Source organism: Hemiscyllium ocellatum, chromosome 31 (genome assembly GCF_020745735.1).
Source record: "Hemiscyllium ocellatum isolate sHemOce1 chromosome 31, sHemOce1.pat.X.cur, whole genome shotgun sequence".
Classification (NCBI taxonomy): domain Eukaryota; kingdom Metazoa; phylum Chordata; class Chondrichthyes; order Orectolobiformes; family Hemiscylliidae; genus Hemiscyllium; species Hemiscyllium ocellatum.
The window spans coordinates 45,751,516-45,769,621 of NC_083431.1; the positions used below are offsets into that span (position 1 = coordinate 45,751,516).

General features: G+C 42.8%; 1 protein-coding gene across 1 annotated transcript; it reads left to right on the top strand.

Annotated features, from left to right (window-relative positions):
• The first annotated feature begins 978 nt into the window (after positions 1 to 978).
• On the top strand, positions 979 to 17,701 carry LOC132830397 (cytochrome P450 2D15-like). The gene is made up of 9 exons (XM_060848060.1): positions 979 to 1,241; positions 5,047 to 5,215; positions 6,380 to 6,532; positions 8,479 to 8,639; positions 11,543 to 11,716; positions 12,946 to 13,087; positions 15,151 to 15,338; positions 16,293 to 16,434; positions 17,255 to 17,701. The coding sequence occupies exons 1-9, from the start codon at positions 1,035 to 1,037 to the stop codon at positions 17,434 to 17,436; spliced, it is 1,518 nt and encodes a 505-aa protein (XP_060704043.1). The 5' UTR covers positions 979 to 1,034; the 3' UTR covers positions 17,437 to 17,701.
• Positions 17,702 to 18,106: the final 405 nt, after the last annotated feature.

Genomic DNA, 18,106 nt, shown 5'->3' on the forward strand with positions numbered 1-18,106 from the left:
TGGTATGGTAGGAAGATCGTATGAGGAAAGGCTGAGGCACTTGGGGTTGTTTTCATTGGAGAAAAGAAGGTTTAGGGGTGACTTGATAGAGGTGTACAAGATGATTAGGGGATTAGATAGGGTTGACCATGAGAACCTTTTTCCATGTATGGAGTCAGATATTACGAGGGGGCATAGCTTTAAATTAAGGGGTGGTAGATATAGGACAGACGTTAGGGGTAGATTCTTTACTCAGCGAGTCGTGAGTTCATGGAATGCCCTGCCAGTAACAGTGGTGGACTCTCCCTCTTTATGGGCATTTAAATGGGCATTGGATAGGCATATGGAGGAAAGTGGGCTAGTGTAGGTTAGGTGGGCTTGGATCGGCGCAACATCGAGGGCCGATGCACTGTATTTTTCTATGTTTCTAAGAAAATCAACCCAGAAAATGTACAAACAGTGGGAAATCAATCTAAATTGGGAAATGTGACTCTGTAATAGGGACTATTCTCTCTTATTTTTTTCACATCTTCTTGCAGTCTGAAGCTGGAATAAGAGAAGCCAGAAAATAATTGTTATACCCAGCTACTTTAAGGAAAGCAATGTCTTTTCTTCAACACATTTAAAGATAAATAGATAAAGAAAAATTGGAATAAAAAGAAAACAAGTGGAAAATATAATTTTAGTATTTTAGTTAGCTTTAGCTTAAGTGTTCAGACATTTATTAGAAGCTATAACAAATAAAATAACATATTCTGTAGAGTGTCAGAAATTTGCTTGCATTCTGGGGATTTTTAAAACTTTGAATTACTTTCTGAGATAAGCCAAGTTTGAATCTTATCCTGGTCATGAGAAATATTCACAGTCAAGACCCGAATGAATGCTTAAGATGCCCCTTTGCTCACTGTCGTATTTTCAATGGTTAAAATCACATGATGCTGCAATAAAGTGGTGATTGATTAGCCACTCCCAATAAAACTCTGCAGCAGCCTCACACACTGTCAGCTGGAATTTGTCCTCTGGTTGCTGGACAAGTGTTTGTCTCTCTGGGAAACATGGAGCTCTCAGCATTCCCCGGGTTTCTCTCAATGATATGTGACAGATTCACTGTACTGGCCACGTTCTTCATCGTGTTTGCCCTGGTCTTTGACACCATGAAGAGACGCAAGGGTCAGAGCTACCCTCCTGGGCCCTGGGGTTTACCTTTCATTGGGAACATGCTTCAGGTGGACTTGAACAATCCCCACTTGTCGTTTGCCAAGGTAAAGTACAAATGGTCAGATAGCAGTGAGTGAGTGTGTGTGTGAGAGAGAGAGAGAGAGAGAGACCCCATTCTATCAATCATATTTAACCCTCAATCTCTGCTTGTTTTTGTTATGGATTGTTTGCATCTGTATTTCTTTATTTCTGTTCAAATAATTCTGCCTAATGTCTGACCCACCTCTTCTTTATTTATTCTAAATTTTCTTTACCCACCTCTCTTTAAATATGTTGCTTTTAAGATGTTGCTTTCTTCACTGGACTAAGTAACATATATATTCATGATGCAATTGTTCCAAGTTTAAAGGGAGTTAGTCACAGTTTTCAGATTTAATATGATTTCTTACAGCTAATGGATTTTCTTATTAGCAAATACTTAAGATAGGCAGCTTAGATAGTACTCTGAGTAGAATCATCTTATCTTGATATCCAGATAGTAAAGTCCACGTTGCTGAACAGAGTCCCTCTGGTGACAGTGCAAATATTGTCTTTTTATGGATTTTACACAAGATGCCCATGGGAAATTGGAAATAAGATAGGACAGTTTACTGAAGATAAGATAACTGCATACAATTGCTCCGACATCCCATGCATCGGCAGTTCCCATCTTAAATGCCAATACAGATCCTCAGGGTGGACACATGAAACCTTCTACATTGGGGAAACAGATGGACTACCTCCCATTGTCCTACTTGCATGTGTAGATCTGCATATTATTGCAATTCATGAAATGACAAATTTGGCAGTTGCAACACCCAAAGATTCCAGCCTGTAACATCAATCTCATTCCACTGGTTGTGGTCGAGTTGAGCAGTTTCAACAAACTATGTCAGGTGATGAACAACTGCAGCAACTCAAGGCCATTCTCAAAAGGGTGACACATCCAGAGGCTGCTCAAGCTAGTACATCTGATCTGCTCATTCAGAGTTGAGCTTGCATTTCCCAGGGGCATGACCTTCAAAGGCAAACTGGTCAGAATTACACAAGGAGAAAATGAGGACTGCAGATGTTAGAGACCAGAGTTGAGAGTGTGGTGCTGGAAAAACACAACAGGTCAGGCAGCACCTGAGGAGCAGAAGAATCGACATTTCAGAGAAGAGCCCTTCATCAGGAATGAGGCTTGTGAGCTGATGGGGTGGAGAGATAAACGGGAGGGGGATGGGGTGGGGCTGGGGGGAAGGTAGCTGAGAGGTTGATAGGTAGACGGAGATGAAGGCAATGGTGATAGGTCAGCGAGGAGGGTGGAGCAGATAGGTGGGAAGGAAGGTGGTCAGGTCATGAGGGTGGTGCTGTGTTGGAAGGGTGGAACTGAGATAAGTTGGGGGGAGGGGAAATTAGGAAACTGGTGAAGGCCACATTGATGCCATGGAGTTGGAGGGTTCCAAGGTGGAATTTGTGACATTCTTCCTCCAGGCATCGGGTGGTGAGGGTGTGGTGATGGAGGAGGCCCAGGACCTGCATGTCCTTGAAGTGTTCGGTGACAGGGCAGTGGAGTTGCTTGGTGCGGGTGTCCCAGAGATAATCTCTGAAATGCCTGCAAGTAGGCATCTTGTCTCCCCAATCTCATGGACACAGCATTGGGAGCAATGAATACAATAAATGACGTGTGGAAGTGCAGGTATTGCAAACCCTGCACCCCCTGCCACCACAGTAATTGCAAAACCTGTGCCCACACCGCCTCCCTCACCATCATCCAAGGCCCCAAAGGAGACTTCCACTTCCATCAGAGTTTTACCTGCACTTCCACACATGTCGTTTACTGTATCCGTTGCTCCTGAAGCAGCCTCCTCTACGTTAGGGAGACAGGATGCCTACTTGCACAGCATTTCAGAGAACATCCGCACCAACCAATCCCACCGCCCCATGACCAAACACTTCCATCCCTCCTCCCACTCTGCCGAGGACATTCAGCTCCTGCGCCTCCTCCTTCACCACTCCCTAACCAGCCGACGCCTGGAGCAAGAACGCGTCATCTTCCGCCTTGGGACCCTCCAACCCCAGGGCATCAATTTGGACTTCACCAGTTTCTTCATTTCCCCTCCTCCCACCTTAACCCATTTCCAACCTTCCAACACAGCACCACCTACATGGCCTGTCCTACCTGTCCATCTTCCTTCCCACCTATCTGCTCCACCTTCCTCTCCAACCTATCACCATTACCCCCACCTCCATCCACCTATTGCACTCTCAGCTACCTTCCCCCCAGCCCAGCCCCCCCCTCCCATTTATCTCTCCACCCCCTCGGCTCACAAGCCTCATTCCCGACATAGGGCTCTTGTCCGAAACTTCGATTCTCCTGTTCCTCGGACGCTGCCTGACCTGCCATAATTACACAGGGTCTACACTGAGACTCGCTGGATCATACACAGAGAGAAAAAAAATGAGCACATGATCAGCCCAAAATCAGTAAAGATATTGATCAACTGACCGGGTCATGTAAAACATGTGAACTCCATCCACCTCAATAATCAAGAGACCTTCTCTTTCCAACAGAAGTTGCTTCCGACGTGCATTGTAAAATTGTAACTGATATTCCCCCCTCCCCGTGTCCATACTCATGATTATATTCTGGGCTTCTTGACAACAGGTGATGTTGGAACAAAAACTGACATCCAAAACTTGTTAGGCATAGAGGAGGACTTGATACAATCCCAACTGTAACAATGGATAACCAGGGAAATCTGACATTGGATAGTCCAAACTCATTGTAAAAATGGATTGTTCCACTTGTGATCGAACAGCCAGATTTTTATCCATTGAAACCTATCACAGTCTCAGGAAGATGTTAACAATAAATACTGGATGTTGACATAAAGGCTGTCGCACACTATTCCATCTGAGGAATCTCTTGGAAATACACACTAGAACTGGTATTTCATGGGATATTCTGAGAGCAGTTTGGCTGATACTTGAAGAGAGGATTGGCGCTCTCTCACTCACGCTCTCTCTTGTGCGCTCTCTGAGGAAGGTGGCATTTGGCTCCCACAGAAACAGCGACAGAGTAAACCACCAAGACAATTTTGAATAACTATAACATGCACTATGACTGACAGCATTCACATAAACAATTAATCAATGCCAACTGAGGCTAAAGTCTTACACCTCGAAGACAAAGGACTTTAAACTGTATATTCTTTTATCTTCCTTTTAACGGAAACTGTTCTCCTTTATCTTTGTATGTGTGTATGGGCTCACATAACTCCACAAAGCTTGTTCACTTTACATTGTAATGTTTCCCTCAGTTTAGCACTTACTAACTTTGCTCTTTCAATCATTTGAGAAATCCTTGTTGATTGATTCCTTATTGCTCACCTCAAAAATCATAATATTTTAATCTGAGAGAGCATCGCTTCATGTGAAAAGGGATTTAAATCTTTCCTGTGACCAATCTGGAGATGCTGAAATGCAGGAAAAATATTATTTGGAGATGCCGATGTTGGACTGGGGTGTACAAAGTTAAAAATCACACAACACTAGGATATAGTCCAACAGGTTTAATTGGAAAACTAGCTTTCGGAGCGCTCCACGACCACCTGATGAAAAAGCAGTGCTCTGAAAGCTAGAGCTTCCAAATAAACCTGTCGGACTATAACCTGGTGCTGTGTGATTTTTAACTTTGCAGGAAAACAGTTCACCCTTGTATCCCATCCCCATCTATTAGGTTGGAGCCCAGCACTAACTGGCTCAGGAGTGCAAAACAACTCCCCAACTGAGTGACTCCAATGGCTCAGGTCTGTCTGATGAATCTTGTAACTAAAACAGTAAACTTGCACTTCTCCCCATTTAATTCTCTGCTTTACTTTTAAGCTGTGGAAGAAATATGGCGACGTGGTGAGTGTGCAATTCGGATGGGATAACACAGTGATACTGAATGGCTATGAAGCCCTGAATGAAGCACTAGTGAAGAAATCAGAAGATTTTGCCGATCGGCCACGCTTAGCAATTTATGAAGATCTCAGTAAACATATGGGAGACGGTAACTATTTTGCAGGGTTCAGATATAGTCTCAGCAACCAGGTTCTGTTTGGGTTGGTTGTTGTTTGGCCTGAATGTCTTCCCTTTGTGGTTTTACCTCCAAGTCAATTGCAATCAATTAGAAACGATGGATAATCAAGATTCCATCATCTTATCAGCCTTCAGGGTATTTTGTGGAAACTGAGAGAACAGATCTCATTGTGCGGTTGAGGATGAATTGTTCCCACCACACTGTTACTTCTGATGTTTGGGTGCTGAACGGAGAGGAAGCTTGTGGATGTGGTGCCAATCAAAGGGGTTACTTTTCCTGTTTTTGCCCCTCACAAACCTCCCACTCACATCAAAACAGTGGGTTTGAACAGTTTTATACAGGTTCAGCAAAACCTCAAGAGACAGGACCAGCACCCTCAGCATCTGTTGGACATGCACTCCATCGTCCCATCCATTGGTCCTGAGGACCAAAAGCATGGTGGACAGGGAAGGGGACAGGAGGAGGGATGTCGTCTAGGTGCTCCCTCCACACAAGGAGACAGGGCAGTGCAAAAGATGGAACCACACCCAAGCCTATCTACAGTCTCCATGCAACGGGTGGCTGGGCTGTGTGGTGAAGTAGGTGCTGAGTGAGTGGGTGCTAAGAGAGCATCCAAGCGGCCATGAGATGCAGCCTGATCCAGTCTGTGAGCTGGCTGCCTATCCCTGCACTGCTGCCTTTCAATGAGGTTGCTGATATGCCCCTCAATGTAAGTCTGTGCTCCCAGAGTGCACTACTAGTGAAAGTGCCCAGATGGTCGACCATGCCCTGAGCTGCAATTTGGTTGTGGGAAATGTGGAGGTCATTCAGGGCAAGTGGTGAGCTGAGTCCACCCGATAGCTGCTCTGGTTTCCTTGTTGTGTTTTTTTAATACTGAGCTTGTTTGGTGAGTTCAGTAAGATGGCAGGTTAAATATTAATGAGGTAGGTCATGCATTAACAAGGTGTTTGACCAGTATTAATGCCAGTTGATTGGTATATCAACACGGACCAGTGAGATTCTCATGAAAAGGCTAAATAAGATGATCCCAATGTCGAGATGGGTCTCACTGCAGTTGTTACCTGACTCTCTCACAGTTCACATTGCTCAGACTCCTGTAAGATTCCACCCTCTGTTTCTGTTAAACGCCTGCAGGTATAGTCTTTGCAAAATATGGTCCTTGGTGGAAAGAGCAGAGAAGGTTCTCACTTTCAACGCTGAGGAACTTTGGCTTGGGGAAGAAATCTCTGGAGATGCGAATTGTGGAAGAGGCTGGATTTTTAACCAAAGAATTTGAAAAAACAAAAGGTGAGCAGATTCCAAGGAGCTTACCGGTTTTATGTTGTATTCACTGAGACTGGTTTCACTCAATTACTATTTCCTCAAAGCCTGTCCATTATCTACAAGGTCCAAGTGTATGTGATGGAACACTCACTTGCCTGGATTGGTGCAGTTTCAGCAATACTCAGGAACGCCATATCATTTAAAACCCCTTGACTGAACCCATCCATCAATTCAACAACCAGTCCTTCTGCCACCGACACTCAGGGCCACCTGGGTGTGCCATCTACAAGACACACTGCAGCACCTCGCCAAGGCTCTTTCAACACCACTGCTACCTTCTAAAAGATTAAGAGGCAGCAGGCACAAGGGAATGCCTCCTCCTGCAAAACTTCCTCCAAGTTACAAACCATCCAGACTTGGAGGTATATCACAGCTCCTTCTCTGGTTAAAATACTGGAAATCCCTTGATTAATTGCATTGACTGTAAATATACTGCCCAGATAGCAGAGTTTGAATGAGGTAACTGGCTACTACCTGTGCAACGGTATTAAATGTTGACATTACAGCTGACACAAACGTCCTGTGAATAAATAAAAAATTTCTCACTAGTAAGAGGGAAAATAACATCTTCTAAATTGGGGTAAGCAGGTAATCTATATAATCAAATATATGGAGTGTGGGTATAATGACTGGTGGAAATAAGAAGCCATTATGATCACTGACACTTAGCTAACGAAGGCATTCAGGAAAGGCAGGACAAGAGGAGGGGTGGCAGCATTGATTAAGTTGAGTATTGCAATCCTAGAAAGAGAGGTAGTCCGAGTGGGATCAGCACAGAATACATTTGGCAAGACTCAGGATCAAAAGAAGGTGCAATTATGTTGCTTGATGTAGATCTTAGACTACCTGCAAACGATGCAAAGGAAGACATTTGCAAGGGGATTACAAGTGAAAGAGCCATTGAGTAATATAATGGGTGACTATAGTCATTCAAATATAGTGTAAAGGGCAAAGATGGAGTGTTTGGAGGAATTTTCTACAGTTATACATTTCCACACCAAAGGGAAAGTAGACATTGCCTTGGGATCTAGACTTATGAATGTGGAGGTGCAGGTATTGGACTGGGGTGTACAAAGTCACCTGATGAAGGAGTAGTGCTCCAAAAGCTTGTGATTTCAAATAAACCTGTTGGACTATAATGTGGTGTCATGAGACTTTAGACTTCTGAAGGCACAGATGTCAATAGTGGAATGCAGGAAATGAGGAGATGTATCTCAGGCCAGGGTTGGAGGAACACATTCCCCCCAAGGGATTCTGCTGGAGGAGTTTCCAGACACAGGGATAGGCAAGGCTATGGAGGGATGAAAACATGACGAAGAATTTTGACGTTGAGGCATTGGAGGTCTGAGGTAAAGTAGGTCCGTAGCATATAGATGAAAGGACTTGGTATGCATTTGGATATTAGGAGGTGGGAGTAGAACTTGAATAAGCTAGAATGATAGTTGGTGGAACAGGGGAAGCTGACAATGTTTCTGTGGAAGAATTTGCTTTGTTGACTGGTTCAATGAAAGGAAGACCCTTATTGCCCCATTAAGGGGAAAAAGAATCATAGATTTATTACAGTGTGAAAGAAAGCCATTCAGCCTACCATGTCTTCACTGGTTCTCTGAGTGAGCATCATGACTCAGATCCATTCTCCCACCATTTTCCTGTAAAGCTGAATATTGCTTCTATTTAAAGAATCATCTGAAGCCCTCTTGGACATTAACCTTGGTTAACCTTAGTCCAATGATACTACCATCAAGTCATCATTCCTCAATTGTCTCAAACCCGATGGCTAGGTTTACATAGATCAGAAATGAAAATTCAACATGCTGCCAAATTTCTCCTTTCAATTTGTAAGAGATTCAAAGTATTATTATTTGGATCATTTCTCTGAAAAATATTATAATTCATTGTCTTTTATTCAGGACTTCCTTTTGATCCACATTTCATTGTAATGTGTGCAGTCTCCAATATTATCTGTTCAATTGTTTTTGGGGAACGGTTTGAATACCAAGATAAAAGTTTCCTTGGATTTCTAGAAATAACTGAAGAAAGTTTTGAATTGGAAACTGGTGTTTGGGCTGAGGTAAGGCCATTAACAAGGTAATTAATAAGTAAACGACTGAGTATTGGAGAGTTCTAAATATCTGTGTCAGTCTCAAATGATATAAGACAATGTTGAGCTACATTCTTCAAATGTAGGCCTTACAACAGATTATAACCCTTTACAATCCATTCTTTAACTTACCGATTAGTTCTGGTGGTCTGTTAAACAGGATCTCTTGTCCTCTCTTCCCACTGTTCTTGGTCCAGGATAGACCGTAAAGACTGGACCTTTTCCTTCCCTTTCCACATTCTTTCAAACTAAGTTGATCTGTCCCTTTCGCTGACACCAATCAGGCAATAAACTGTGTGGGAATCCCAATCTTAGAATTTTGAAGATTTAGAATTGGATTTTATTGTCACGTGTACTCAAGTACAGGAGTACTGAAACGTATACAAAGTCGCTATCCTATGCTGCCACCTTAAAATACAAAATCAGAATTTAAAAAAGAAACAGGGCCAAAAGACAAAGAAAAACATCTACATCTTTAAGTCCTTATCCAAAAGACAAGGAAAAAGTCCAGATTTCAAAGTCTTCTTGAGGCTAGGCCCAGTATGAGAAGACTTTGGCTGGGGGACGTTTTTAATACCAAGATAAAAGTTTCCTTAGAAGGTGATAGGTCAGAGGGGAGGGTGGAGCGGATAGATGGGGAGGGAGATTGGCAGGTAGGACAGGTCATGAGGACAGTGCTGAGCTGGAAGGTTGGAACTGGGGTAAGGTGGGGGGAGGGGAAATGAGGAAACTGATGAAGTCCACATTGATGCCCTGGGGTTTAAGTGTTCCGAGGCAGCTGGGGCCTGCTCCACCATTCAATAAGATGATCTGATGTTGGCGTCAGATTCACATTCCTGTCTACCCCGCTAACAATTAGAGAGATAGATAGCAACCTTTGGTGATTGGTGGAGCATGCAGCAGGAGGTGGTGGTGGTGGGGGGGGAGGTCACTGACACTCTCCTCTGACCTATCACCTTCTTCCCCACCCCCATTCACCTATTGTACTCTTTGCTATCTTCTCCCCAGCACCAACCACCACCCCCCCCACCCCCCATTTATCTCTCCACCCTGGAGGCTTCCTGCCTCTATTCCTGATGAAGGGCTTTTGCCCGAAACATCGATTTTTCTGCTCCTCAGATGCTGCCTGACCTGCTGTGCTTTTCTAGCATCACTCTGATCTAAACTCAAGGGGCCAAACAGCCTACCTCTGACCCCAAGTTGTATATTTGTGTTGAATCATATATAGCTAATACAGTCACTCTATCCGCCTCATGGCCCCTCCCTCATTTATCCAACACACCCACCACTTGCCCACCTGCACTCCTGAAAGGCGTCCCTCTCCAGGATGCAATGATCCACATCCTTGTGGTGGTGCACATTGGGGATGGTTGAATGCGTTGTCCGTTCAGAATCTTATTCAAGTCAGTCCTCACTTTTCTAAACTCCGGTGGAAACAAACCCAGCCCATCCAACCCTTCCTCATTAGATAGCCCACTCAGTCTAAGTATCAATATTGTAAACTGCTTCTGAATCACCTTCAATGCATTTACACCTTTAATTAAATAAGAAGACTAAAACTGCACACAGAATTTAAGATGTAGTCTCACCAATGCTCTGTATAACTGAGACATAACATATTTACTCTCCTGTTTAGTTTTCTGATAATGAAGGATAGCACCTCATTATCCTTCATGAATTATTCAACTGTTTTTGTGACTCATGCACCAGAAGAGCTAAGTCTCGACACACTTTAGAATTTTACAGTTGTTTTTCACTTTCTGCTTTTTATTCTTCCTGCCAAAGTGAAAAACTTCATGTTTTCCCACATTATACTCCATTTGCCTGATATTTGCCCACTCATTCAATCTATCTTTCTTCATCAGTGACATCTTTGTATCTTCAAAGCTTATCTTCCTACCTATTTTTCATTAGCTACCATTAACTCAATGAAGTGACCACAAGTGTCCTCATTAAAGACAGATTTACCTGAGTGAAAATTGGTTATGTTTATGGCCTGCACGACCACAAACAGAATGGTGTCAGCAAACACACAGTTGAACACTGAGACTGACATTACCTCTCTAGTTGTCCTTCTTCTCTGGAAATTCCAGATGTAAGTTTCATTCAATGGCAAATTTAAGGAGCATACAACAAGCTTCAGCTTTCCTCACATCTGATGCGGGACTTTACTATTCCTGTGCTGTGTTAGATGATGATCTGATCATTGCTTGCAATTCATTGTATTTGTGCTCAGTAGGGGGCGGTGTAAACTGCTGTCCCAGGGTTGTCATGAACTGATGCTCCAGAGGGCAGACTTGGGCCTGAAAAGGTAACCTCACCATCTTCCCACTGGGTCAAGTAAAGTGGGAGAGTGGATTAATTTCAAACAAAGGCGCAAGGCTGTGACTTGGGTAAAGAGAAGTCAGCAGTATAACCCTATCCTGATTAACTAGGGTCAAGCTGCACTATAGGGTAATTGGACATTGAATACACTACTATCTGTAACAGAAGTTGACAGAGTCACAAAAGAAACCATTATTACTGTTCTCAACCTGAAGAAATCTCAACAAACTGCAAGATACGTTTTTGAAAATGCTTCTAGTTTTCTTTGTGATAAAATAGTCAAGTGATTAACTTAGAGATAGAGATATTCTGTCGAAAAGACCCTTCTTTCTTAATGTTGCCAATTTTTCTTGGGGTGAAATAGTGGAATAGTCCATGCAGATACAGAAGGTATCAGTCTCCTGTTCGATACACCAATGGCTTTAGCATATGGTAAAATGTCACCATTATCTCCATAAATATATTGGGGACTATTTCCAACAAAATCAGATGGAATTCATTTTGCGAAAGAATATATGTTTCATTTCGAACTCTGTTTTGCTTTGCAGTTGTTGAATACGTTCCCCTTTATTCGTCACTTCCCGGGTCCACACAATAAGATATTTGAAAATCAATATAAAGCTGTTGAGTTTGTTCGGGAGAAAGTTATGGAACATAAAAAGCAATGGGATCCAAATGAGCCCAGGGACTTCATCGATGCTTTCTTAACAGAGCAGGAGAAGGTAGGAGATGGAAACTGGGCCTATTCCAGATGGTGTCATGGGGACGGTCTACTTTTACATTCTGTGGAGCTATTTAATACTTTTTTAGCAGGGAAAGAGAAGGTAACTGTGCCATATTAAGTCTTCGCATTTGATTTTTGGCCTCCTTTTCCCTCTGTTGAAGATATTTTCTGCTCTTCTCCGATAGTCTTTTGATAATCAACAGTTATTCACTCTCCAAGAAGCCATTTTGTCTCTGTCAGATAAAACATTAGTTCCAGTTCAGCTGTCTCTTGCTTAATTGGTTTCATGAAGCTTGGCCTTGCTTGTGTTTAATATGGTGCATCTAATCATTTTATGTCCATGCTTTTGACACTTTGAATACCATTTCAGTGCATAATAAATTGGATGATGAGTTTGAAAATCAATAGTCATATGTAATATCCTAACTCTTACTAATTATGTAGACCCGACTGTTTAGGGGGGCATTTTATAGAACTCCTACAGTGTGGAAGCAGGCCATTCGGCCCATCGAGTCCATGCCGACCTTCTGAAGAGCAACCCACCCAGATACCCTGCACTTCCCATGGCTAATCCACTGAGCCTGCACATCTCTGGAACTATGGGCAATTTAGCATGGTCAATCTATCTAATCTGCACATATTTGGACTTTAGGGCTAAGATCTAAATGTTTTGTAAATGACTATACAACAAAGTTGCCTGGCTGTAAACTTTCAAAAAGAAATTGAATAAGTAAAATTTATAGGGCCACTTGGAGAGACCAGGTGAATGGGACTCATTGATCTGTAATTCTAATACCTTGGGTTTATATGCTAGCTTCTATGTGTGCAACAGGATTTATTCATTGTGCTTTATGGTGTCTACTCCATGCTTCCAGCTTCAGCATCCAGATCTTTCAAGAGCTTTGTTTAGTTCTGTATGAGTTGACACACAAGGTTAACTAACCAAGTGAGTATCAGTCATAATCAAATTCACAAAATTTAAACATGGAACATTTGTAAATTGATTTGATGGAGGTATTCAAAGACCATGAAGGGACTGGATAGATTGAGAATGGAAACACTGTTTCCCATGGCTTCAGGGTCAATTACCAAAGGGAGTGGAATTAGCTGGATCATTCTGACAAGGAATTAGCACAGACAGGGTGGTCTGACAGGGCTCATATGGTATTCTCTTATTCCTATGGTTCCAGTCCTTAATTACTGATCCTTTTTGTAACTTGATTTCAGATGAAACACGTCCCACAATCAAGTTTCCAGGAAGCCAATTTGTTGGGGACTGTTTTAGATCTCTTTGCAGCTGGGACTGAGACCACGTCCACCACTCTGCTCTGGGGTCTGCTTTTTATGATGCAACATCCAGACATGCAGTGTAAGTACAGATGGACCTTATATACCTGACAGGACCATGGTTACCATTCTGGACTGTGGGAGTGAGCAGAACAGAGATTCCAATGGGAACTGAGGGGGAAGCGTGAGGGAGGAGAGGACCAGTAATAAATGATGCAGAAGGAGAAGAGTTTTAGTGGATTTGGATGTATTTGTTCCACAGCATTGTAGAATCATCGAAACCAATAGCCAGGAGAAACCATTCAGCCTGTGGTGACTGTGCTAGATTCTTTAAAGCGGAGCAGAAAGTACATTTTATTGGTAACTGCGTAATTTTTTCTTACTGAAGTACCCCTCTCAGTCCATTTTGGAATTATTTATGGAATCAGCTTCCATAAATAATCTTGGGCAAAGTGATTTTTTTCACTTGGATGTTGGAATTGCTGGCTGAGCCTGCGAGTGTTCTAGATCACAATCATTCAGAGTGGAAATCAAAATTCACTTCCATTTCCCATTCAGCCTTTAACGTTTCTATTTTGGCCTCCAGGTTTTGAGCAAATACATGAGGTGTAATGTCCAGTGCTTTACCTCTCCTCTCCTCATTATCTGAGGTGCCAAGCACCCCTTCCAGGGTGAAGCAGAGACTTGCAAGTACTTCACTTGATCTAGTCTATTCTATTTGCTGCTCACAATGTGGTCTCCTTTAACCTGACATTGTTTGAGGGTCCACATTGTAGAACTGCTCTATTCACTATGAAAGCACGATCCTGTGTTGTGGTGACATGTCATTTTAATTCTCCATTTTGCTCTCAGACTAACTATCAACATCCTCGTGGTTATCATTGACCAGAAACTGATCTGGACCCAAGACAAAGCCGCCCATTTGATGGTCATACCTTTTACCACTTTAAACATTTGTTCCCTCTACAGCCAAGGCCTAAAACAGCAGACACATTGCAGCAACTTGACAAGGCTGCTTTTTCAGCACAGTTTAAACCTTTGACCTCCACCATTGAGAATCTACATACAGTGTGGAAGCAGGCCATTTGGCCCATCGAGTCTACACCATCTCTCCCAAACAGCATCCCACCCAGATCAACACCCTGTCCCTGTAACCTTGCATTTTCCATGGCTGACCCGCCTAGACTACAAATCACTGACTGTGGAGGAAACCGGAACACAGTCGCCCGAGGATGGAATTGAACATGCATCCCCGTGAAGGACCATTCCTTCACTGTCACTGGAACCGCCTCCCAAACAGCACTGTGGCTGTATGTACCACCCTGAGTTAAAGGGAGCCAGGAGCTGGGCACCTGTAAGGTCTCATGCTGTGAATAAATAAATTCCAATGGAAGCTGACTTGGATTTCTTGCTTCATGAACTGGCTATCAGGAGTAGAATCTGATCATACCTGATGACGGGCTTGTGCCTGAAACGCCGATTCTCCTGCTCCTCGGATGCTGCCTGGGCTGCTGTGCTATTCCAGCACCAGATTCTCGAATCTGATCTCCAGCATCTGCAGTCCTCACTTTCTCCTCTAGAAACCATTCTGCCCTCTTTAAATATGAGATCATCCAAAACTCTTCTACCCTTTCCTGACTTGCACTAAATTCCAGTTACCCATTACCTATGTGCTGGCTGATTGGCATGGCTGCAGATTATGCAGTGCCTCAGATTTTAAATGTTTATCCTTGTTTTTAAAATCCCTCCATGATATTGTCCATCCTTGTAATCTCCACAAGCTACACAAGCTTCTGAGATCTCTGGGATCTTTGTTTTCTAGCTGTACTACCCTTTGGAGTTCAGAGTCAGAGGTGATTTAAATTGAAAGAAATAAGAAATAAATTGATGATACAATTGGCCAAAAATGTTTAAGATGAGAGATGTTCAAACGTCAGGTTTCCATTCACTAAAACAGATGATATATGTGTCTTGTGACCTTGTTGTACACACCAGAACTGTGTGCTTTCTTCATCTTGACTGTGTTCACATCATGAAGTACTTTCTTGGCATTAAAGCTCCTTGTACATTTGATGTTGTAAATGCTGATAAATAAATCCTTTTTTTTATTTCAATGGAGCTGCAAAACTTGTTCTGTTTCTGTAGCTAAAGTCCAGGAGGAGATTGACAGAGTAATTGGCAAGGAGAGAATGCCAAGAGTGGAAGACCGTGAGGAAATGCCGTACACGAATGCTGTTATCCATGAAACCCAACGGGCGGGAAATATTGCACCCATTTCAGTTCCTCATCAAACATACAGAGATACAGAGGTCATGGGCTACAATATCCCTAAGGTATGGACGGCATACTCTTGGATATGCAGGTCTCATGGAATATGTTTTAGATTGCTCTCAGAAATCTTGGCAAACTGTTATCATATGTCTTGTAGATGGTATCTTACTGGATCCCCTATGTATTGACAATAGACTCTAGCGTGGTTAATCAGGTAAATAATTTAAGCTGGCTGCTTTGTCCTGGATGGCGTCAAGCTTCTGAACTGTTGTTGGAGCTGCAAGTGGGGTGTCCTCCACCACACTCCTCAATTGTGTCTTGTAGATGGTGGGCAGACTTTGGGCAGTCAGGCATTGAGGTAGTCATGAGATATGAGAGGATAGATATAGATAATGGTAACCACTGGGGTGTGGTTAGTGAGGGTCTAAAGTGGTGATAATGGCACCATGCCAAGAGAGGATGGTAAGACTTTCTTGTGCTGGTGATATTCATTATCTTGCACTTGCGTGGTGGGATTGTTACTTGTCACTGAGCAGACCAAGCCTACATGTCATCCAAGTCTTTCTGCTGTATATCTAAGGGGTCATAATGGCAACTGAACAGAGCGAACATCCCTAACTCCAACTTAACCCTATCAATGATGAAAGGATAACTAGTCAGTTATAACTGTGGGCAGTTCCTGACATGGTCACTGTGCTTTCAAAAGGGTGTGTAGATCTTGGAGGGAGTGTAGCATAGAATGGCCAGAGTGGTACCTGGTGTTGATATAGTACTTCTGTGTCTGTTGAGCAGGAAGGATATTTCTGAATATTCAGAAACCTATTATTGGTGTTGATCCTAGAGCATTTCTGTCTATGACAACAGAGACAAATGTCTGTGACTCGGAATAATTTCCTTAACCTGGACAGGTCGCTATCTCCCTTTCATCCCCCCACTCAGCTGGCCTCCTCCTTATTGCCCTGATGGCTGATTACAACTATATTCTTGACTCACATGTCTCTATTTTAATGATGTAGGGAACAACAATCATCCCGAATCTGTCCTCCGCCTTGTTTGATGAGAATGTTTGGTCGACTCCACACCAGTTTAATCCGGGTCACTTCCTCAACTCAGAGGGGGGCTTTGTGAAACCAGAAGCCTTCATCCCATTCTCTGCAGGTAACGTACAATTTGAGGAAGCATTAACCGTACTGAAATACACAGCTGCAGGTTTCTAATGATGACCAGCTTAATGTTAGGTTCAGGGTCTTATTTTCCTCCTTGATCTCACAAAATCTCACTAATCACAATCTAGATTAAAATTGACCTTCAAAGCACTTTATAGTCAACAGTTTTGAAATAATTAATTTTATATTGATTGAGTAAAGTAAAATGAAAGGGTATTAAGGGAGGTGGTAATGTCATAGTATTGATATTGGACCAATAATTGAGAGGTCCATGCTAACACTCTGGGGATATGGCACCAACTTCCATCACTACACCTGGTGGAATTTGATTTCAATGCACAAAATATGGAATCAAAAGCTAATATCATGACCACGAAAATTGTTGTAAAAAGGAACATTCTTTAGGGAGGGAAATTTACCTATCTTACCTGGTCAGTCTGACATTCAAATCCTACAGCAAATTGCTGAATGCCGAACAGCTGTCTGAGATTGCATTGTAAGGCACTCGGTTTTTTTGGACCATTCTAGAAGGGTTGTCTTGTGGACTGCAGCAGTTTTGGCTCTGCAACACCTTCACAAAGACAATCAGACATGGCAACAAATGTTGGCATTGCCAGCAGCTTCTACATACAGTGGAAGCATAAAATAAACTTGAGTTTGAAAAATTTTGGAACTGATTCATTGAGTGTAAGATGGGGTGGGATGCTATCAGTGGGACATTGGGTATTTAAGACAGTGACCATTCGTTGTTTAATCAGTGTGACCCCACAGTGACCTTCCGACTTGACCGTTCTTTGCACCTCTCTCTGCAGGTCGCCGTGTGTGCATGGGGGAACAGCTGGCAAAGACTGAACTCTTCCTATTCTTCACCTCCATGCTCCAACAGTTCACATTCCATCTCCCAGAAAATGAGCCAAGACCAAGCTATGCAGAATCCAAATTTGGAATCTCTCGCGTTCCAGGTCCTTATCAACTGTGCATTAAACTCAGATAAGATGTGTGGGGTGGGGGAGCTTCAGGAGCAGTGAGGAGTCACGCATCTTCTTTAATTTCAAACTGATCCCTTCACTGATTGATTTTCTATTCTCTTCTGTGTGAAATTCGAACAGATTTATCTAGTTACGAAGTGCAGCTTAAAGAGCTCCACTGTCACTAACTCCACTCCAGACTGTTAGTTGCAATTTAATTCTGTTTTGTTTTGTTTTATGTAGGTGTTATGCATTGACTTGCCATTCATTTTAACCCCTACAGACGCTGGTTGATACTGTGGCTGTTGTGGTTAAGGGGTATGTACTTGTAATGTGTAACTCTGTAAATAAATAAGTCTGCAAAGATTAGTCCCAGTTCATTCATACATAAATTAGTTCCCAAGCATAGATCATAGTGCAAAGAACAATACATCACAGGAACAGGCCCTTCAGCCCTCTAAGCCTGCGCTGACACATTTTGCTCTTCGATACTAAAACTGTTTACACTTACTGGATCCGTATCCCTCTATTCCCTTCCTATTCATGTATTAGTCCAGGTGTTTACTGAATGCTGCTATTGTTCTGCTTCCACCACTTCCTCTGGCACTGCATCCAGGCACTCATCCCTTTGTGTGAAAAACATGCCTCGCACATCTCTTTTAAACTACCCCCCCCCTCCCCACCCTGCACCTCATA